General features: G+C 39.9%; 3 protein-coding genes across 3 annotated transcripts; 1 reads left to right on the top strand and 2 right to left on the bottom strand.

Moving 5' to 3' along the window:
- Positions 1-277: 277 nt before the first annotated feature.
- LOC147254996 (dehydrogenase/reductase SDR family member 11-like) lies at positions 278-5,736 on the bottom strand. Its single transcript, XM_086215268.1, has 7 exons — positions 5,497-5,736; positions 4,419-4,628; positions 4,193-4,287; positions 3,969-4,098; positions 3,741-3,830; positions 3,593-3,658; positions 278-3,522 (listed from the first exon to the last, which is right to left on the bottom strand). The coding sequence occupies exons 1-7, from the start codon at positions 5,626-5,628 to the stop codon at positions 3,481-3,483; spliced, it is 765 nt and encodes a 254-aa protein (XP_086071394.1). The 5' UTR covers positions 5,629-5,736; the 3' UTR covers positions 278-3,480.
- Positions 5,737-7,024: 1,288 nt separating this feature from the next.
- Positions 7,025-10,156, top strand: ca4b (carbonic anhydrase 4b). The gene is made up of 8 exons (XM_086215040.1): positions 7,025-7,085; positions 7,315-7,359; positions 7,469-7,633; positions 7,977-8,122; positions 8,260-8,352; positions 8,868-8,934; positions 9,153-9,316; positions 9,983-10,156. Exons 1-8 carry the CDS (start codon positions 7,025-7,027, stop codon positions 10,154-10,156), a joined length of 915 nt encoding a protein of 304 aa, XP_086071166.1.
- Positions 10,157-15,624: 5,468 nt separating this feature from the next.
- Positions 15,625-18,403, bottom strand: LOC147254994 (RIMS-binding protein 2). Its single transcript, XM_086216587.1, has 5 exons — positions 18,110-18,403; positions 16,543-16,699; positions 16,201-16,322; positions 16,048-16,119; positions 15,625-15,974 (listed from the first exon to the last, which is right to left on the bottom strand). Exons 1-5 carry the CDS (start codon positions 18,329-18,331, stop codon positions 15,909-15,911), a joined length of 639 nt encoding a protein of 212 aa, XP_086072713.1. The 5' UTR covers positions 18,332-18,403; the 3' UTR covers positions 15,625-15,908.
- Between the last annotated feature and the right edge of the window lie 4,565 nt (positions 18,404-22,968).

Genomic DNA, 22,968 nt, shown 5'->3' with positions numbered 1-22,968 from the left:
AACGAGACATGTTTGAAACTCCTACAGAAAATCAAAACTAAATATGTATGTGTTTTATGACTCATCTTCCTGGAATCCAAATACTGCAGATGCAGGGTTTTGTGAGGTATAAAGAAAGAGAACGTGATACAACGTTGGCACAAGAGCATTCACTGATATAATGTCCATTCATTATTTTAAAAGTGGATTCGCACAATGTCAAATGTTTAAACGAGGCAAAATAACGAGGTGCACACATGGTAGACGAAGTTCCCAGGCAATTTTCTCCATCAGCTTCAGGTGTGGCAAAATCTATCAGAATAGATCAGATGACTGATGAAAATTACACCTAACCTTTGCTATCTCAGCCGAAAATATTTAATGGAAATAATGAAAACTCTGTGGCTTAACTCTAACCTGCTTATCCTGAAGTTTTTGGACTCTTTCTTTCCATGCAGCATGCTCAGGAACCAAGCCAAGAAAGTTTCATGCACTGAGCTCTTTTGTTCGAGGCGGACTTTAGCCTTGTAGTTGGCGCCCCTGGTGTGATTTAAGGCAGGGTCACATTCTCTAAACAGATTAGGTGCTCAATTTGCACATTACTTTCACCTCTCACCAGTGAGGGTTGTAACATCCTGCACGGAGGCTGAAATGCTCCAGGTCAGCTGACTCTCACATGCTCTCATAAGAAGCACTTATCTGGAGATTCTGGAAGGGTGAGAGATCCAAATGAGGTGTCCATCACAACGGACATTTGTTATTGGAAGCAGCACTTTGCAGAAGAATTCTTTGAAGAATTTCGGTATAGTCGGTGACGGTGGGAAAGATGTTAAAAGAGCAGATCTGCGTGACGCAGCTCAAGTTTGGTCATTTTTGGAAGGCATTCAAAGGGAGTGAGTAACCCAGCTGTGATGGAGCCACTGAAGAGAGAAGGGAGCAGGAATTTTCCATTTTCATCATGTGTTTTCTTTTTGTACGTGTTATTCATACATACATGTACAACATTAAGCCAAAAAAAGAGAACTGGACAAATCAAATACACACTGACTTCTGCTCATGTGCGTTCATGTTTGTACACACAAATTCAGTCGATAGGTTGATGGTGTTCTGAAATCAGTCTGTAACGATGGCTTTGAGGATCGGCGGATACACACTCCACCGTTAGGGTCATCACGCTCTGTGACTTCCTATTAGGGCAAGAATCCAATAATCCATTAAACTCATCCACACCACACTACGTATTGATTGAGAAGAAGGACCCAGAATGGTTTGAATTGGCTGTCGTGCACTGATGGATGAGGAGGCGCAGGTTCTGCAGCTGCTCTGGTTTCTGAAAGACAGCCTTTATTTACCCTACATTGTTTTGTTTAGGTTCTTAAGTCATACTCTCTCACCTTCAAACTGAAATAGTGAACCATACGAACACTCCGGGATTAGCTGCTCAATTCTACTGTTCCTCTACAAAATGACCATGATTCTGATGACTAAGAGTGTTGAATTACTTCTTGTTGACCTGACTGTTTGTGCCAGGAGAAATCTGCACTGCATGTACGCACTCTTGTTGAGGGATGTTTGCACATCTGTCTGTTTGCACATCTGTCTGTTTGCAGTTGTCAATAAATGAAACATGCAGGGTGAGTTAGCATCAAGGACAATTAAAACATTTGCAAGCGACAAATTAATTCATGAATAAATATTGAACTAGAAATATCCAGTTCTTGCAGTCAGTAAAAGCATGTTTAATATACTGTATTTCCATGTGAAGCGCTTAAACAAAGGTAATAAGCCTCATTTGCGATGTTTCATAATACAAGTCAATGACATATGGATTCAGCCTGTGTAACACCAAGTCCCGCCCCCTCTTCTCTTGACACACATTTTCTGTTTGGGTTTAGGGGCTGCTGCCTGGCACAAGAGCAGATCCTTTGTGATACACAGAAGCCAAAACCACTGAGCCAAATGTGGACTCTTTGTAAATGAGAGCCACCATCAGAGAGGGAGTAGCTGGTGATTCGCTGTCCACGGTGGCCCCGGCTGGTCTCTGGACCAGAGCCTGAGCAGGGACTTGGTAGTTCTTTAACAGCAGAGACATAAAAGGGGCTAAAGTGCGTGTGTGTGCGTCCTTTGATTGAACAGCTGGTTACTGCAAGGGAATTTAAAATAAATCACTGCAACAGTCTTTTAAGTCAGTTTCCCAGAAAAGAACCCAGTGACGACCAAAAGCACAGGCTGCCAATGTAAAAATGTCACTACGCTTTTTCAAGTGACATGTACATGTACTTACAATGGACATAAATGATCTCAAATACCTTCATGGGTGAGAGAACATGAATTGTTAAATCTCAAGTTTAACTTTAAATCTGTGGGTTAAACCTGCGCTTACAGAGATGTGCTGCATCAAGTGACTTTATTTCAAACACAAACATTTTACTTTTAGTAAATCAGATTATGCCGCTGAGACTTGCATGCAGCTGCCTAGGTGACACCTAGTGGACATCTAAGGACAGTTCATACACTAGAAGGAACACTGTTGTGATTACAAATATTTCGGCAAGGTTGATGAAATTACTTTATATGAAATTTATCTGATTGAACTCTAGACTGCACACACGCTAAAACTTCTAACTCAGTTGATTACACAAAATAGGAAATCTTAAGAACTAGAAAAGTAAGACTGGACAGTTTATTTTATGGTTATTTTAAACCATGACAAGATTATCAGGGGAAAGTACTGTGAAGCTTTGGACCTTCAGCTAATGGCCAAGAAACGCTAAATGCTTTACAAAACATTAGCTGTTGCACTTATTAATGTATTTTTAATTGTCATTGCTGTTTCCTGACATCAATATGAATATATGCAGGGATATTTATAAGAGATTTAGTGTTTAAAGGCAAAATTACTGCCGTCCCAAATACCAATACTGGCGCTTCAGAACATCTGAGGTAAACACACACATTAAAGCTTCTTTTAAGAGGTTGAAATGAAATCTGATGGTCTGCATTGTTATAGCATAGCTTTACATATGATTTTGTTTAACAATCAATAATAATCATTTACGAAAACATGGACGTACACAACAGCAGCTGCAGCCGCAAAAACACAGATTAGAGGGAAGTGCAGATGTTACAGGTCTGTGTTCAGCGCTGCATTTGCACAAAAACAGAACCAATCAGATTCCATCTCATATACAATTCAGTCCTCCAGGAAAAACTGTTCCCTTATTCCCCAGTCGGGAGTTGCCTTATCGAATTCACTCAGACTGATGTCCTGTACTTGGAGGAAAGGAAATTTCTGTCCAAAACTCCAAAATAAATGAGTATTGCTCTTTAATCTCAAAGTCGGTTGGATTTTTGATTTGTTTTTTTGGTTAAATGCCTGAAATATGGTCTGTGGGTTAAATGCTTCAAAGTGAGAACATCATCCAAGTGTCACCATTTTAATTTGCCAGCCAGATGCAGGATTCCTCAGTACACTCATTCAGTCGCTCACACAGCGCACCGCTATGACACCTGCTCCACGGGTCGCATGTGCACGTCTCCGATCTGAAGGAAAAGATCCGTGAAATGCATCTCGTTGGACTTCAACACATTCGTAAGAAGGGCGATCACGTACCTGCACGTGGGGAGGAGCACTGAGCACGTAGGTGACGGCGTTCGCAACATCGATGGCTTCCAGAGGCTGCAGGGGTCGTGAGAGTGATGCTCATTTACAGTTGCTGATCATATCAATAATACTTAGAGTGTCAAAGTCATGGTCTTACTTTGAAACTAGTGTACAGTGCAGCAGCTTTATCGGTGCTCTGGTACATCCGCGAAGCAAATTCTGTCTCCACCACACCGGGAGATATACACTGCAGAAACAAAGGACTTATCATTCTCACTTCCTTATTGTAAAGGTTTGTGTATGGAGGCTCTGAAGTGACAAAAATTAGGGCATCAAAGCACAGTTAATAATAATAATTTTCAAATGAGGGCTGATCAAGTCTTACTGTGGCTCTTATGTGGGTTTTGGCCTCCCGTAGCTCCTGCCTCAGGCCCTCAGTCAGGGCCGTCACGGCGTACTTGGTGGCGCTGTAGAAGTGCGCATCAGAGTAGGGAGCCACACGATGTCCGCTCATGCTGCAACAGAGAAGATACCGGTCCACACAGTCAAATGAAGATCTTAATTAGAGAAAAGCGGGAATATCAGGAGCATTAGTAAAGTTTACAGTACCTGTTTATGTTTATGATGTGTCCATCATCAATATTTCTTTCTTTCATGGACTGATAGGCTTCACGAGTGCATAAAGATAACGCAAGGATGTTCACCTGCAGGAGGATTTTAGACGATTATTAGCAACATTACCCTTCATATACACTTACTGGTCGGAAGCGTCTTTAAAACTAGGACGCATTTGATTAAATTCAGACACTTCACCACAATAAGAAGCTTCTCTCACATCCAACATGTTCCTCCAGCCGCTGGTTTTACCGCTTAGCAGAGGGTCGGGATGAGCCAGGCCAGCGTTGTTGATGCACACATCCACTCCCTTGTGCTGGGCTTTGATGGCAGAGAACATGGTCACAATCTCCTCCTCAACGGTCAAGTCACATTTGAACGGCACCAAGACGCCGCTGTGACCGATGCTTTGGCACTGAGACGAGAGTTTCTGTCGGAGAAACACAAAAGATGTCAAGCCTCTCAGCTGCAGACTGGCAAAAGTGTGTCCTCCAACCAAAACTACAGGACAGAGCCAAGAAATACATAGTTCCATTTATATCTACTGTTTATATAACTGTTGACGTTCATCCAGGCTGAAAAAGTCACCGCTGAGTTCTGCTTTTTTTCTCGCGTTTCATGCTACACATCATCAAAGTGTAAAAATAACTTTTTCCCTCGATGTAATCAATTGAGATGGATTTGTTCTCCGACTGGAAATGAATTATAACTTATATCCTGTTCTAGTGCTTTTCTTAATTTGTGGTAACAAAATACAAATTTCATATTTTAGGGAGAGAAAAGTTATATCTCGTGGTCATGAAATGATTGAAATAAGGCAACGCGTTACATCTGTTGGTTATGAATTAATCAGATTTGACGGAAGGAGTTATAATTTTAAGGCAACAAAATCCAGAGCTCCGTGCTGCTTTACAGCACACCAGGACAAAGACTCTGCACAGCACCTGGGTTCAAAACAAGATGCCTTCAAATTCATGTTTAATAAAATGAAAATCAACAATCACAATTCATTACTCATGTAAATAAACAGTATTCAACAAAGTGCATTTACTTGAAAGTTGAGGCTTTTATCTCTTTACTTCCTTTTTATTATCGTGCAGATTTTGGTCCTCCAGAACGCGCCACACGACCGGGTCAAAGGTCAACTCAACAGTAGCGCTCACTCAAGTTATGTAACAATGATACAGCACATTCACGTTTCCAGCAGCAGAAAGTCACATATGCAGATGTCAATATCTTGTGTTTGTTTTTGTTTGTTTGTTTGTTTTAGTGAATTACTATCATGGATCTCAGCCAACCTGTATTTTCTCCAGGTCCCTGGCGCAGCCCACCACTGTCATCCCGTAGCGGACCAGCTCTTTAGCAACAGCCGCCCCGATACCGACCGAGGCTCCGGTGACCAGAGCTACTCTGCCCTTCCAGCGCTCCATCCTCCACAGTATCTTCAACTCAAAACTAAAATTCCTGGCGGAAGTTTGCAAGGAAGTTTTTGTCTCTGTCAACTTCCGAGGTCCGACAGAGATCCTGCAGGGTCGCAAGCTAAGCCCCGCCCACTTCCGCACGCCGCGGGGCTGCATTCAGGACAACTACGATCCGTTAGAGTTAGTTTCTCAGCCTCCAGTCTCACACATTTCCATGCTCGTAGCGTGGTATTTACTAGATAACATTCATCAATCATTAATATTATAGTACCATAATATTAAAACTTCAACACATATGCATCTTACTAACATCCAGTAACCGGTGTGTGTGTGTGTGTGTTCAAGAAATTTCCGTGACGGTATTTAGTTTTTCAGAAATAAAACTCAATGGCATTTAAGGATTCGATTTTCAACAGAAAAACTAAAATAAAAAAGGATTCCAAGTATGGGAGGGTCTTATTCAGTCCACTAGATGGCGCTGACCAACCACTTTTAAGTTTTTCTTCTGCTACAACAAGCGCGATAAGAGCAAAGGAAAACAAGCAACGAGTGAGCAGCTGCATATCATTAAAAGACAAAGTTACATGTATTTACTGTAGCATTTTTCACAGAAATAAAACTCGAAATGTGCCTTGTAACTTGATAAGTTAAAAGATAAGACCATAAAAAATTCAACAATAAAAGCAAAGGCAATAAAAGCATACAAGCAATAAAAGCAAAGGCAATAAAAGCAAAAGGAACAATAAAAGAAAAGGCAATAAAAATACAAACAAAAAAGCAATTTCATCATAAACTCACACACCGTGTTACACCACATGAAAACAGCCTGAATTTCTTCAAAATTCTTCAAAAGTGATGCCATTTTTAAAAGAAATTTAGGTTGTGATTGCCTTTGATTGCTATATTAAAAGGAACAAAAGACAAGTTGGAATAGAATTATTTAAATCAATGAATAACATTAAATAGAATCAGACTGTAAGAAAGAATAAAGAATAGAATGTAGAGGTATCGTTCAAATTTGAAGAGGTTTAGTGGATAGTAGCAACAACAAAAGAATTAATCTAAAAGAATGAACAAAACAAAACCCCCCCAAAAAAAACCTTTTTAAAAAAAAAAGATGAAAACTGTTTGGAAAAATCAGAAATAGACAAAATTTCATACAGTAATGTAGTGATTTCTCAGACAAGGAAAGAATATACTTTTTTTTTCTCCTGAGGATAAACTCTTTAAATATGGATTAATTCATTAAAGAATCAGTCTCCAGATATTGGCATTCATATCAGTGCAATCAGGCGCCATAAAAACAGAATGTGGTGTGGGCGTGACTGATAGGTGGGCTTACCTGGCCTTTATAACCTCTAACCAGCTGGGTGACGCCTGACAAGCCGACCAGGATGGATTTAAAATGCCACTCAGGCCTGTTTGGGTTTTGTTTGCATCCTTGATTAAGATTGTGTCTGGAGCAGGTAAAGTTCACTCAACAACACCAAACCAAAAACTCCACATTTTGTCATATTTTATGATATCAAATTTACCAAGGCAAATGTTCTAGAAGGCTGTGAATGAGTTGCCTGATGTCTAACGGTCTTTCCCATCAGCTTAAACGACACAATAGAAATGAAGTGCATTTCTTTGTTTTTTTTTTCTGTTTTATCATGCGCCATTGAACAATTTATTTTCAACTATTTGTTCTAGATTGGTGCTACCAGTCAGAAATTACATGCAATCACTTCTGCTCAGGTGAAACTCAACAACCACAGACTTTAAAAAAAACGAAACAACACCACCCTGTAGATTCCAGTGCTGTAGTAGCGGGACATCATTTGATTAGATATTCTTGATTTTCCAGGTCCCGATGAATGGGGAATGATTTCCAATCACTGCAGCAGCAGATCTCAGTCCCCAGTTAACATCGTGACAAGGAGAATGTTACCGGATGAACGTCTCACTCCGTTCCACTTCACCGGCTATCAAGAGACTTTTCACGGTCGCCTCTTAAACAATGGCCACACTGGTATGCCCTTGAAACCTGCTTTACATGCAGTAAAATTCACCAAGTGATTCAGAACAAATGCAGTGTGCCTGAACAATTAATGTATCTAAACTGGTTACAAGAGCGTTCATCTTATAGTGTTGCAGCCTTGTGTTTCTGGTCATGAAATAGTTGCTTCCGTTTTTAATCTGGCATGCATCCTTTTGTGAATTCCTCTCAAACAAAAAAGAAAGGAATGATGAGATGCACACACACACACACACACACACAAAACAAACAACCACTTTCCCACAGTTTCTAGTGGACGCTGTGCAGAGGTGTGGTGCCTCTCTGCACAAATGTGTGAACTATGATTTATTGGTAGTCCAACTAGATTTACCCGCCGGTATGAAGATCAACGATGGTAATCTGGCCAGCTCATACAAGGCAATCCAACTCCACTTACACTGGGGCAAAGATGGAGGGCCGGGGTCTGAGCACACGATTGATGGGGAGCGATTTCCTATGGAGGTATGAAATATAGACCCTGATGTTTGTCTCTGTGAGTTATAATCATCACAAAGGGCCGATCTACTCTCTTCATCTAGGTAAATTAAGAATAACGAATGTATAATACTGTAAAATTACTCTCCTCACACCCTCGACAGATGCACGTCGTCCACATAAAAGAGCCGTACAGTTCTTTATCGCAGGCTCTGAGGGACCCTGCAGGAGTGGCTGTTCTGGGATTTTTCTTTCAGGTGATTCTGTTATTGCTTCTTTGAGACAGCAAATTAATAATAATAAAATGAGAAGAAGAAGAATTGTAGTTAAGCTTGCGCATATGCATCAAAACTTCAAGAGAGATGCTGATTGACGAATGGAGGAAAGCGACATAGAACTGAATTTGTTGAGAGATTACATAAATACTTGAGTGAAACTTTGACATTAACAAAAACAACCACAGGTCAAACAAAACATTTGCTGTAATCTATTTTTCGTTTCTGGGGAATTGACAAACCTCTTCCCTAAAAGTAACAGACAGCTATAAAACCTTCGCAAAAGGAATCTTTGATTAGTTTTATCATCTCTGTATATTCCAAAGAATCGTTTCTTACAACAGGAATTATCAGTGAGGCGTCACATTTCCCGTGACCTCAGCTGTGGCACCATGAAAAGCTCAGCACAATTTCAGCATCCCTCTGTTTGGAGTGGAACAAAATTAAATGTGATTTCATCTTGTTGAGACACTGGAACTTCCTCCTCTTTCCTTCAGGAATCAAGTTCCACAAACAAGAAGTTTGCCCCTCTTATAAAAGCCCTGAAAAACATCACCGAACCAAGTGAGTTCAATCCGCTGACCCTGAAAAAGCGTAAATACGCTTAATTATCTTACTGATGTTGCAGTGTTCGACTAAAGTACAACTGTCATGAGATTAGACACTGTCATAAAACATGTTTTGATACATGCCTGCAATAAATCTAATGAATTTGTCACCTTGACCCTCTCTGTTATTTAACAATAGATGTTGACGTGTTAATATTTCATAAAAATCAACAGCCAGCGCCACAACGCTGGGAGGCGTGTCCCTGGAGATGTTCATCCTGCCTCAGGAGAACATGACCAGGTATTTCCGCTATGATGGTTCCCTCACGACACCCGCGTGTGCTGAAGCGGTCGTCTGGAGCCTGTTTGAAAACCCCATCGCCCTCAGCAGGAAACAGGTAATATTATAAGTGGAAGAACCGAACAAGTAGGTGATTGTTTTTTTCTTGCATAAACAGTAGCTATTATAGTCAAAGTAGAAGATAATCTATTTTATATTTAATATGTAAAAGAGGGGAGGAGTCAAAACTCTGACAGGTTGTTTCAGACAAACATCATCTTGATTAAAATCATCTCATCGTGTTTGAGAGCCTCAACGCTGGAGATACCAAGTTTTTCAAGTCTACAGTTTTGAAGTTGCATGTTTGTTATGCATATTTTTTCAAGACAAACATATTACTATGCAAATATAAAAAGAGCAACAGCAACAAATTAATTGAAACCCCTCAAAACCAACAAATCACACTTCCGAAGTTTATCTGCCTATAAGCTTTGATTTGTTTTTCGTTTAATTGATGACGTTCTTCGTTCATTGCCTCTCATTTGGTGCGTTAGTGAGTATTCACAGTGCCAGACGAGTGCAGATGGGACTGAAAGACAACAAACTATTTGACTCAGTTGTTGTTGTTGTTGTTGTTTTTTTTGGACAATAAAGAAAATATAAAATATAGCATCATACTCAGATTAAACAAATTAAATCTTCCTCTATCAAAGTGCATCCAAACTGAACGTGCGGCGTTATAACCTCGTTGACCTGTCTGCTTGTGTTTTCATCTCTTCCTCAGCTCGCTGCGTTTTCCCAGCTTCAGTTTCCTAACGGGAAGCAAATGGTAAAAACCTACAGACCAGTGCAGCCGCTGAACGGAAGGCAGGTGTTCTACTCCGGAAGTCACCTTGCTGCTGTCAGCGCTGCCGTGCTCATCACGTCACTGCTGGTTTCCTGTCAAGTCTTGTCCTGATTTGTTTTATATATATATATATATATATATATATATATATATATATATATATATATATATATATATATATATATATATATAAATATATATATATACAGCACAGAGTTGGTCAGTTCTGTTAATACTTGATATATAATTTATACAATAGATTAGACTTGTGGAATAAAAGAGTCGATTTGAATCCACAATGCATTTTGTGTGATTTCGTGTGCATGAGCTCTCTCCCACCAGTGCATCAACTATAAATTGTATATTTATGCTCTAGCAGATTAACATGCCAACAATTTAGAGTTTGAACGGTTTTTGATCTCCAGAATGATTGCTATGAGGTTTGCGGTCAGTATTAAACATTTATTTTAAAGCCTTAAATTCAAAGCTACAATAGCATAACCCAGTATGATTTAAAATATGATTGTATGATGTCTGTTATATGATGTCTTGTATAATACCTTATCACGATTAATTTGCTCGTGATACTGAAGCTTTTCCTTCCTGCCCCAGAAACATTTGTACGACCTGCTTGTTTTCCGGTTTAAGGTTGTTTGATATCCGATCATTCATTCAGAGTCGGAGTTTGCTCTGTTTTCAAAACTTCTTCATCCAGTGAATAAAAAATAAAGTGTGAGATCATTTCTTTTTGGTTTCCTGCTGAGTGGAAAGTTTGAAATACATTTCACGCCTCAATGTGTGAATAGTGTTTAAAAATGAGACCTTAAAAACACTTGAAAAATTCAATATTTTAAATTGGACTAAAAAAGGGACGATTTGGAAAAGTGGGGAATATTCGAGTTAGAATGAAAGGGACTGAAAGGTTGAATGAATCTAAAAAAAAAAGTATGATATAAGCCTCCACTCCCAGGACCTTTGTTTCAAATTTGAAGGGAGTTCCTCAAGGACTTCCTGCGATATTGCGCTTGTGTGAGTTGACCTTGACCTTTCAAAATCTTCTCAGCTTATCCTTGAGTGTCACTAGATGTTTGCTTCAAATTTGATGAAATTCCCTCAAGGGTTTCCTGAGATATTGCCCTCTCAGAGGGTGACAGTGACCTTTGACCTTAACCATCAAAATCTTGGGAGTTAATCCTTGAGCGCCTCTCTGCAGATACGCAGGTTATGTCATCATTCAGGGATGATGGAATCTTCATTAATGATATGAGTGACAGCTGTGACGTCGCCATAGTGACTCCCACCCTTGCAGCTCGTTCAGTTAGGAGCCACGATGACGACGCACTTTTCTCGTCTCATCCGCCTCTACTCCTCTGTCCTCCTCCTTCTCCCCCTCACCTCTTTGGATGAAGGAACGGACTGATCCACTAGATGGCACTAGAGAACCCATATTACCTTGCCCTCAAGCCTACTTCCTGTAACCACTTGGCTGTGGCATGAATATGGATTCCGGAATATGAAGCCAGGGCTCATCAAACTTGTGAAGTTTAGGAAAGATCTGACCACGTGGATTCCAGTTGCCACTGTTTCCTTTTCTATGATGAAATATGAAAAGCACCTGCCTCACCACGGTGCACTCGTAACGATGAACTAACTAACACATCACCAAGTCTTACGGGTGTTTCTGACCAAAAACAAGAAAATTACTTCAAGGTGTCGTCACACTTAATTTGTAGTCAAGTTTTTGAGAAATCTTTTTGACAGCCAAAGAGCCAGATAAACACCACTGGAACCATGATGTTCAGAGGTTAAAGACAACAAAATCAATGTTTTATGAAGGGATTTGAATGACTCCGCCCACTCATGTGACTTGACCTCTTCGAGCAGGTTGTTCAAGAGCCTCCAAAGACATGATACACTATGGTAGACAGGAAATAAACCTGACTAGGCTGACTGGTACTCTGAATTGTCTGTACTGGTGACCCGTCCAGTAGGAACCCTGCCTCTCGCCCGAAGGCTGCTAGGATAGGCTCCAGCAACCCCCCCCCCCTTGACCCTTAACAGGATAAGTGGTAGAAAATGGATGGATGGATGGATGGAAATAAGCCTGGGTCCTCTTAAGCTGGCAATGTTGGTTCCACTAACCTCCACTGGTTGGCAGCACTCGATCACTGTGGATCACCAGGTTCAATCGGCTTTGCTTCAATTAAATTCAGCGTAACAGCTGCGTATGAGTCCTCACAGGTTTCTTTTCCATCTTTAGGAGCCTCCGTTTAACCGTTTTATCAGTTAAAACCAACCAACTTTGCATTTTTGCAAAGCTTGGAGGCTTAAATTTACCCTCACAAGAAAAGTTTTAACAACTATTTCTGAGAGAGCAGGCACATTCTCAGCCACCACTGCCAATGATGAGCTCAATTATCAAAGGTAAAACATAATTTAATCAGTCCTAAGCAGTGTCCTAGAGGATAATACCTACTTTTGTCATTAGATACCGCGCTTGTTTTTGGCACCTGAAGGCTATCTATATCACTAAGTACTGGAGGAGATCACTCAGGATATAATCCCATGTTGCACAGGAATAGACGTCTGATGCAAGCGCAGTCTCTAGTGCAACAGTGCAACAGTGCTGAGATAATCTGCAGGATGCACACTCATGCTTGCCTGCTGCAGTGCTTTGTTCCTTATTTTAGGCCAAAAATACGTAATCGTGATTGAAGTGCTAATATTTCTACTTGGATCTCACGCGGCTTCTTACAGAAAGAAGTTTTAATATCTGCATTTAGTTGATTCCTCTGTTTTCATTTTTCATTTGGTACATTACTGTATGTGTCCCCCCCCCCGTGATGCCTTTTCTCAGCTTGTGCACACCGGCCCTTCCCCCACTTCCTCTTATTTCTCTTGGTGTGACTCTGAGGTTTGGTTGCCGTGACAACGGAGGACACAGGCCTTTCTCTCCTCTATTTGCAAAGTTTCTGTTGTTGCAAGCATATTGCACATTTGCTGCTGGGATAGGGAAGGCCTTGCACCATCCCCCACCCACACCTTGTCACAAACATATGGGCGTACATGAGTTCTCAGAAACAAGAACCAGATGTCAAATGTAAGATGCGAAGTAAAAAAAATTATATTTTCTTTCTTGTAGCGAGTAAAACAATCCGCGAATGAAACAAGCATTTAAGATGGGGGGGGGGGGTCATTTATTAAAGCTTCTTAAACTGAAATGCTACTTAAGTACTTTTGTCTTACATTAAGTGTAATTAGATCCTTAAACTAAAAAGACCAATATACTTTATGAGTTTTGGCTTGTTGCAATCTGTAATCTATGTGGAAGTGTTTTGTTGTTTTTTTTTTTTTCTGTTTCTATTTACGAATTTACTAGCAATCTGATGTTTCAACCACAGCCGACACTGCACACTGAGCTGTGTCTCTGTGTCTTAGGCCTCAGTGTCTTAAACTCTTCGACTGTTTCTTCAGACATTTCTTAAGGTCTAATGAACGCTAACCGTGCAGTTACTTTTGAGTATGACAACAATTTCCTTTTTGATTGAAGATAAATAAAATGACATATTTAACGGCAGCGTTCAGGACTGCCGTTTTTAAAAAACAAAACAAAACTCAGCTCTCACAGCTTCTCAATTGTGAAGTGTGCTCACTCAACCTGACAGTCCGTTGGGACGTGATTTTACGTTACATTTCTTATCTTATCTTAATTATAAGTCACATCCTACTTCTGTGTTGCGTCAGAAAACATCCTGAAATACTGCTAAGTGGTTCACATCAGAGGTGGGATCAGTTATTGGGATCAATATCTTCCTGCTTTTGTAGAAGCAAGAGTCATCTCTGAACTTGTATGTCCTTAAAAGGGATGAGCTCACATTTGGTGGCAGTGGTGCTTCATGGGTGGAGGCTCTGAATTTGCATGTGTGTGTTTGTGTGTGTGTGTGCAGACGGGGTTTGGTACACTTCCTAAAAACGCATGTACTTGTGCTAACTTCTATTCAGAAATAAAATATTCGATGAAACCGGCAAATGTTAAAATTGTGAGTCGTTTGTTTTCCACGTATATCTTTATACAATGCTTCCAGTTCCTAGCAGTAATATTGAAATATTATGCATGAAAAATATATGATCTTATTATTTTAACAATCACAGAAGAGCATCGTACAAAAACCTGGATAGTCTAATTTAAATTAAGTTTTCTGATAAATTTCATGATCACACTATGCATGTGTGTGTGTGTGCGCGCGCGCGCGTGTGTGTGTGTGTGTGTGTGTGTGTGTGTGTGTGTGAGTGTGTGTGACTGTTAGAGCTTTTCCTGTGTGAACCACGTGGCTCAGACAGGGTTAATAAAAAGATCTCGTTCACTTCTGGGTTTCTTTCTTCTGACGACTCCAAACACCGGTAAGAACCTGACAGCAAGCGACACTGTTTCAAAGTTTCAAAACCGTTGATCTGCTGTATCTTTCTTCGTTTGAACTTGATTAGTGAAAATCGATTGTCAGATGCCATGAAATTTGAACAAAAAAAAAAATAATCTGTTTTTTTTTCCCTCCACGTTTCTCAGTTATGAAATATTTTTAGAGAACACAAATGTTTCTTGTGTAATATGTGAATACTTCAGTCAACACGTCAGCGGTGGAGCGACCAGGAGCTTCTGATGTACAGTGTTGTCACCCATAAAGTAGAAAGCACTACTAAACGTCAATACACAGTGTAGTGTTTCCTACTTTATGGATGAGTATACTGTTGGCTGCAGAGGAATCCATCGGACGAAGCCAACAGACTCAAACCTTCAAGTGCGTCCTGAAAACCGGAGGAATTATTCTGCTGCTTTTGTGCATACATATGTGTTTTTGTGAAATTCTTCATTTATTACAAATATATTTAGCAAACAGGGGGAAAAAAAATGAAGCACTTTTTTGAAAGTAGTTTTATTCAATGTGGTTAAATCAAATACCAGTAAACACAAACAGCTTATTGGCAAAAACGGAGAGGAGCAGTCACTGAAAGCAGTAAAAACTTAATTTCAATACAGAAATCAATGTAAAATACAAATAAATGAAAGCGTAAAATATCTATAAAATCTAATTTAGTGTATTTATATTCTTTATTCTCTTTGTCCATTTTTGGAATGGCCTTTACCTGTTTTTGCAAAGGAACTGTTGATACAATCATACTCAGCCCTGATCTGAACAAGTTATTTAATTTTTTTTTAAATCACGTAAAAATGAGACCCAAACTCAACAAGATTAACTATTTACCTTAATAACCACATATGATACGACTAGAGGAACATTCAGCAAGAGGGAATAAGGCAAATATGGACATACTAGAGTGATACACTCTGGTACTCCAGAAGTGTTCTCTTAAGGCTAAGATACTCTATCCTTTGCCATGAGGTTTACTTTATTTCTTATTTATTTTAGGTTTTGACAAGCTTGATTTTAGGTGAATTACCATTTATTCATATCAGGTATGTGAATAGTGATTTTACTGTCCAGACGAGCTCACTGACAGCGATCGTAATGAGGCCTGGTGTTTTGTTTTTGTTTTTTTTTCTTGTTTTCCAGATTTTTAAAAAAAAATTGTAATTTGTTCCATTTTTTTTGTGGGGGAATACCAAAAATATTGTGATTCATGTTGTCAATAAAGCATTGAACATCTGACCAAGAATTGTTCTCACTTTGCGGCGTGCTGATCACACACTGATCAGCCTCCACAGATCATCTAATTTGCTACCGAGAGCGTGTTGCAGTGCTGAACTACAATATAAAAACAGAGAAACATCTTTGTAACACATTTAAATGTTCATAAACTGACTTTGGCAGCAAACATCCTAACATGGTGGGTTTTTTTTTCTTTTCTAATCCCATGGTAACGGCTGCAGATAGTTTGATGGGACCAAACCTCGTCGTCCTTTCAGATCCCCCTGAAATGAAAGTTTGTGAGTCAACAAGTAAGAAGAAAGTGGACATAAATGGAGATGTTCAGTAGACGCTCACATAGTAGAACCCGTCTTGATCCATGTCTCCCAGAACATATATGACGTCTCCTGACCGAAAGCCGAGTTCAACCTGGAAGACAAAACACTTTTTTAAACCACAGATTAATTTTGGGAGCCAGACGGTGTTTAGTGTCGTTGGCACGGTGCTCACTTCACTGTCGATGTTGGGTGAACTTTCCCAGGGGTCGTAGTCAAATAAGGCCACCATTCTTCGAACCACCACATCCTCAGGGATACTGCCGGTATCACTCGGCTCTGGCGTTACTGACATACCTGAGGGCCCAAATGCAAACGTTACAACTGCACACGTGATACCGCAGCATAAGAAGCAGTAATAAATGAAAAAGGCTGATGCTAAGTACACAGTAGTAAGATACCGAGTCATTCAAGTGTAAGAGATCATTGGTAATTTTCAAATAGACAACCAACAGGCTTGTGCATTTTACTTGTTCCTGTCTGATACATCAGTGCCTTGCTCCAGGGTCGTTCCTACCTCTGTGGTCAACAGGGAGGAATCCCTGCTGCATGAGCAGATGCTTCAAGTACTCGTCGTCCACCGGAATTTCAGCCACCATGTTACTTGGCACATAACCTGAGAGGCCACCAGATTCGCCGTGATAGAACCCGTCTGCGTCTTTGTCTCCAAACACCTAACAGGAGCAGAGTCGGCCAGGTGGTTTAGGAATAAATTAATAAATGCATGTGTACATTTGCGCTCAGCAGCACCTAATTTAAGTTTATTATTTATCTAAGGACATCTTCAAGTAATTCAATGAAGCAAACTTAAGTATTAGTTATACTTACAACTGTACTGTATGCCCAGTGTGAAATCAATACAGTACTAGTACCTAAATACAAGTGTACAAATACAATTATCTTGGGAAAACGGCCCACTACACACATACACAAACACACACACACACACACACACACACACACACGCGCATTGTGTGATAATAAAATGTATTGTAAAGTTAATTTAAATTAAACTAATTAGTTTTTATATGACACTCTCCTATGATACTGTTGTTAAAATGATATAAGATCAGATATTTTTCATGCACAATGTTCCCACCCCCAACCCTAACCCACCCACTCCCACCCCCCCCACACACACACGCACACACACACACACACACACACACACACACATACACACACACACACACACACACACGCACACACACATACACACACACACGCACACAAAGAATATCACTAGATTGTTTGAAGCATGTCAGAAACGAATTAAAACTAATTTACATCATATGTTGTACTTTGTACTGCAAATAATACAAGTGAACTTACACATTTAGTTTGCAGTCTACTTCTATCTCACTTTTTCATGGAACTTTAAGGTATACAGCATGGTCCCCTACAGTAACTTAACTAATTATGTAATACGTCTCCATGTTTGAAGATTTTTTTTGCGTCTACATTTTGAGTACACAACTAGTTTACCTGTTTACAATTGAACCCATGATGTGAAGTACACTGTAAGTGACCTTATATTGTTACTTTTATACAAAATTATTTGTTCATGAAAATATACTTTTATGGAGCAAATGCAGTTCTATCAAGCATGGATTTATACAATATGATACTCAAAATTTACACACTTTCATTATAAGATGAGTGTATTGTATTTTCTTCATTATATTTTAATCAAAACCTTAAGTGCACATATAAGCCAAACAGTCACGCAGTATAATTCTGTCAGTTACTATAGTAAGTACATTAAAAGTACACTGTAAGTGTTTTTCTAGTTTAAAGAATGCACATTGATACCAAACTAGCTAAAATGTGTTGTTTTGCAGGTTCAGTGAGGTAAAATCACATCAATCAGTTGAAAATGTTAAAAAGGAAATAAAGAAAAATCCCACACACTTATTTTTGCTCTCTCTCAGCTGTGGTGTAAACAGGAAACATCCCACCACACCTTTTTGAAGAAGACAAAAGGGTATTGCACACCGGTGCACTCAGAAAGCAGCGTAACTGTACATCATGATCATAGGAACACTTTTACGGAGTGACAAATTGAAGAGACTAGCAGGTTTTACCTTGATTATCTGACCCGGGACGAACGGCAGCTCCTCTGCAGCTGTGTCGTGGTTGGGTGACATTGCAGCCGGGTTATACGGGTAAAGTGCCACAAAGAGTCGTACGGTGGGTATTGACACTTGGCTTGCGGTCTCGAGCTCCCATTCCTCGAAGTCTTCTGGAGTAGCAAGCCTCACTTCATTTGGGTATATTAAAACATCCACCTCCAGACTTGTCTCCATTTACAGCAGTGTGAGTGCTCAACTGTCCACTCGGCAGACAGATGGCTGCTGCAGACAGCAGAGCTCTCCTCACCCTTATCCTAATTTGAGGTAACTAAGCCAAGCAGCAGGTACAGTAATCCTCTTTGGAGGAATTGGATAGATGCAATGCTTCAGCACAGCCTGTTGCACTGTGGGAATGCACCATGCAAAGTATTTGGATTTTACTTTTTTATTTCCAAACTATGTTATGAGGGTTTCCTAAGGCTGGATGTAGCTTACATTTGGACACCTGTGATATTCTATTATTGAATTTTATTTATTTATTTTTTTTTACAGGTGCATAATGTATGTACTCAGAAAAAGACCCATCCTGTCTCCACAAGCAAAACAACCTAGTTTTTTAGACATTAGTATGAAGTCAGTCTATTTTGTGAAAAACTGCCTTCTCTAGTATTATTCTTTAAACGCTTGAGTGGAAGTATAACAGGAAAATAGTTCTTTGTCTGAAAAATGAGTCCTTGGCATCCACCTACACTTTAAAATTAAGAAAAGCCTTTTAAGACCACATGTAGAAGAAAGCAATCTGCACATTTGATAATTTAACCACCCTTAGGGACAAAACTTGTATTATTTGAAACGTTACATCTTGGTACACCAAGAACATCTTGGCCCCTTTTTCCTTAATAGTTGGCATGACTCCTTATCCTATCATGACGTGACCCAGTTTACATGTTGCTGTAAGTCATCGTTTCCTTTTTGACCTCTTGCCAGGACAGCAGGCGATAATCTCCTGCTGTGGACGAAAGGACCAGTTATTCTGTGTGTATGTGTGTGTGTGTTTGTGCGTATGCCTGTGTGTGTGTGTGTGTTTGTGTGAGAGTGTGTCTAAGAATGAGAGAGAACAAAGCAGTAAGAGTGAGAATTGTGGTGAGACATACACAAATCTAACATATACATTATGATTGCATTTATTCAAAGGTGGGGGGTCGAGGTTATCATGAATCATTTTCTTAAGAAACTGTATGCAAGTTGCATATGTTCGTCTTCTTGTGGATTTCATTTGCACTCTTCTAAACAGCCATTTACATAACAAATATATTCACACAAAGACTCATTTTGATAACATACAAAGCAGTGTCTGTAAAAGATACGACATGAAATTAATGTTTATTGTACTTTAGTCCTTCATTTAAAACTGAAATATCATCCCTTATAGACAGAATGTTTGACGTGGAAGCCTGAAAATAGTATAATTTGTCCAGGACTTGAGAGAACAACAGACCTATTTCCTTTAATTGACACAATCTATAAAAGGATTGGCCAGAGGGTGGAGCTGTGGAGCAGATATTGAATTCAACCTGAGTGCTCCAAGCAGCTTGTATTGCTTGGATAGAGATGGTGACAGGTTGGAGAAAATAACCTGAGTAAATGAATGCAGTCGTGTACAGTCATAAATGAAGATGCCTTCATGTGAATGTACTGTATTAGACAATGTAGCCATCAACATCCAGTCATGCTACAGTGCTTCTAGCGTTCGCTGGAGCCTCAGTTACAAAGATGCTCAGCTGGTTTGAGCTTCAACAGGAACAGTGACTCCACCATAAACATGTGCAGGAACATGTAAGATCAGCTCCTCCTGACGTTCGGTTCAGACAGGTCCCCCTGAACACAGGATGTTATGTGGTTCCCTCTACAAGAACATTTTGTCACCAATCACATATAAAGAGCTGTTACTGTTGAGCTACAGTACTAAAAAAACAAAAAAAAAAACTCATTTCAAAGATGAATGCACATTTGAGAATCAGTGAAAAGCATTGGCTCTGTTCTATAGAGATGTGGAGAAAAAATATGTGATGCAGTCACATTCACAACTTGTTTATGTGTGGCATCCACCAAGAGACCAGTACAGGCTTAATGGTTAACCCCTGTCTGGCAGGTTAAAGATTATGATATGACCAATATAACGAGGTATTTACCACTAAACATCTAGTTAACAACTCAGTAGATGCACCAGCATCATTGCAATGCAACAATCCTCCCCTAAACACATGCGCATCCTCCATTCATGAGCTTTATAATGTTCATTTCTTACTGGATCTGTCAGAGAGAGGCGCCTGGATGCAGACCAGCTTTGCGGAGCTCCGGGCATCATGACATGAAACAAGGATTTGGATAAAGACAGTTCCAATCAGAACCACAGGGGGTGTGATAGAGCAGCTAATTCTAGGATGCTAGCTTGATAGCTCCTACAGGGACAGGAACTCTGAGCAGAGAGTAGGACGTGGAGAGTTCAGTCCACATGAACTTGAACGACCCCTTAACCATCCAGGTCATCGCTGTTCTGGATGAGGTGTTTCAGGGGTCTTAAAGGACAGTTTTACTGGTGTCAGCAGCTGCTCAAATGTTACACACCACTGTTCTATAATAACCAGCCTCTGCAATTGTATTTGCCGGGAATGTTTTCACAACCTCATAAAGATATATTATCCTATATTTCACAATTGCTCCTGTTTCCTTCCCCATTGTTCATGCTACACCTGAGATTTATATTGTGACCTTTTGGCTAGAGGTCAACCGACTGCAAGACGGGAACGACTGGACTGAAAAAAAAAATCATTTCAAAACACCAAGAAACTGCTTGAATACTCTGTCAGGAAGTCATAAGAATAAGGAAAAATCCTAAATCTTTATTAGAATTCAACAATAAGTAGGCTTATTTAGATACAGCTGATTCTGTTTTTTAATTCAGTCGTTCAAGTTGTGTTGATGGTAATGCCGAGAGCCTCTGAGGGAGTGTGGGAGCCTGTGGTTCGAACAACCAGAACCTCCTCTTAGGTTCCATTGTCAGCCCCTCATAGCCTAATTTGAGGGACTGGATTTCTCCCTTCAGAAGGAAGGATTACTGCAAATACGTCATGTTTTTTGTTTTGTTTTTTGTTTTAGTCATAACCTTCTGAAATGTCAACAAACCGACACTAGGATAAAATGATTCACACACTTTAACCTGTTGTCTTGTTTTGCAATTTTCCAAGAGTTCAAATGTGATCTAATGAGATTGTTCTGCCTTGAGTTTGCTCACCGAATAGAGCACTAATCCAACCTCAGCAGCGGTTTGCCCTTTGCTTCATTCATCATACGGCCTTGAACAGGAAACGCTGGGATCTCCGATTACACTTCAGGGACGCCCTGTTAGCTGCCTTCCCAAAACGATTAGGTCATGAGTACTAATGTGAACATATGAAGCCCAAAGTCAAAATAAGGGCTGGAAAGATGAGAACACAAGAGCCTACAGAATGTGTCATTTGAAATATCAAATTCTCTGTGGTATTACAATAAAATAAAATAGTCTATTTGTAAACCTCAAACTATGAAAGTCATCCAACCACATTTTGCTTTAGGAACAAAGCCATGAAAGAAATAATAATTAAAAAAAACAACAACAACAACCAGATGTCAAAGTTTGGTTTGTACTTGTTTAGCTAAGCTAATTACGGTAGCTTGCTAACATTACAGCCCCTGTGTGGAGGATCTAGTGACATCTAGTGGTTAGATTTGGTTCAGCAGCTTCAGGCAAACCTTTGGGTAATTCACCCTCCTATGAACATACATTTCTCAGATTTGGGCTCTGGAACTTCTCACAACACAAGCGACAACTTATTAGAAAGTTTTGAACTTTATAGATTTGTGCAATCATTAAAATTGATTTAGGAAAGAGAAGATAATTGTCTAGTCTTACATGATGAATGAGACACACACACACACACACACACACACACACACACACACACACACACACACACACACACACACACACACACACACTGAAGAGGAATCTACAACCACTATTTAGTGTTTTGGCATGGAGAACCTTCAAATTCTGGCAGAACTTGTGGATCTCCAGCAGAGAGGAAGTCATATCTGAGCTGCTTCCTGCTTTCTTTCCACTGTGAGAGGGAAGTGCAAGTACAGAATTGACTGGTGGAAGCTCGGTGGGAAGGAAGGACCCTGCCAGTAACAACACAGCTTAGCTCCCAGTTTTCTAGTTGTGAAAAACTGATGAATAATACAATATCATCACATTATAATGTTGAAACAGTGGAGGGTAACAGCTTCACACAAAACAAGAGTAGAATAAATATCCAAATCTGAAAATATCCAAAATTAAGCACCACCCATCACCACGATCCTTGAAATATTTAATTGAATTGTTCTTCTGTGGAATTTTGAGGTGTGAGTTGAATCTTGACATGAAAAAAACAAGTTTTATGCTGTGTTATGCTGCTAATGTCTGTTTTTTTTTCTTTAAAAGACTTTTATTTAGGTTCGCTATTTGACACAAACTCAACTTGCCGACTTGTTTGATATGTAACAAGAAGGTGAACCGGATGCAAATCTGACCGCAACCATCGTCTGTACCCATCTTTGATGAATTGATTCTTCATCAGTAACGAAACAAGAGCTGTAGTGCGATTAAATGACTTAGTATAGCTGAAACTACAGCTCCACTGCAACTGTGCCTATGAGTGAGTCAACATGGCAGCAACCGTCCATTACGAATGGAGCCGTTAACTTCATTTAACCTCCTGCACCATCAGTTGCCCCTGCAGTGGGATGCTGTGTCACATCTGGGCCCCTCGATGAAAAATGAGCCTTGA

Source organism: Aulostomus chinensis, chromosome 10, assembly GCF_037954235.1.
Source record: "Aulostomus chinensis isolate RoL2024-O1b breed Wild chromosome 10, RoL_Achi_v1.0, whole genome shotgun sequence".
NCBI classification, from domain to species: domain Eukaryota; kingdom Metazoa; phylum Chordata; class Actinopteri; order Syngnathiformes; family Aulostomidae; genus Aulostomus; species Aulostomus chinensis.
This window is presented reverse-complemented; position numbering and strand designations above follow the sequence as displayed.

Bases quoted from the DNA above. Each gene is read 5' to 3' on its own strand.
- ca4b (XM_086215040.1), top strand. From the start codon at position 7,025: ATGCCACTCAGGCCTGTTTGGGTTTTGTTTGCATCCTTGATTAAGATT. The intron at 7,360-7,468 runs GTGAAACTCAAC...TTGATTTTCCAG, and splicing joins ATGCAATCACTTCTGCTCAG to GTCCCGATGAATGGGGAATG. The intron at 8,123-8,259 runs GTATGAAATATA...CACCCTCGACAG, and splicing joins GGGAGCGATTTCCTATGGAG to ATGCACGTCGTCCACATAAA.
- LOC147254994 (XM_086216587.1), bottom strand. From the start codon at position 18,331: ATGGAGACAAGTCTGGAGGTGGATGTTTTAATATACCCAAATGAAGTG. The intron at 16,700-18,109 runs GTAAAACCTGCT...TGCTCCTGTTAG, and splicing joins TCCCGGGTCAGATAATCAAG to GTGTTTGGAGACAAAGACGC. The intron at 15,975-16,047 runs GTGAGCGTCTAC...CTTTCATTTCAG, and splicing joins ATCAAGACGGGTTCTACTAT to GGGGATCTGAAAGGACGACG.
- LOC147254996 (XM_086215268.1), bottom strand. From the start codon at position 5,628: ATGGAGCGCTGGAAGGGCAGAGTAGCTCTGGTCACCGGAGCCTCGGTC. The intron at 4,629-5,496 runs GTTGGCTGAGAT...TTTCTCCGACAG, and splicing joins GGGACCTGGAGAAAATACAG to AAACTCTCGTCTCAGTGCCA. The intron at 3,831-3,968 runs GTAAGACTTGAT...TTGTTTCTGCAG, and splicing joins AAACCCACATAAGAGCCACA to TGTATATCTCCCGGTGTGGT.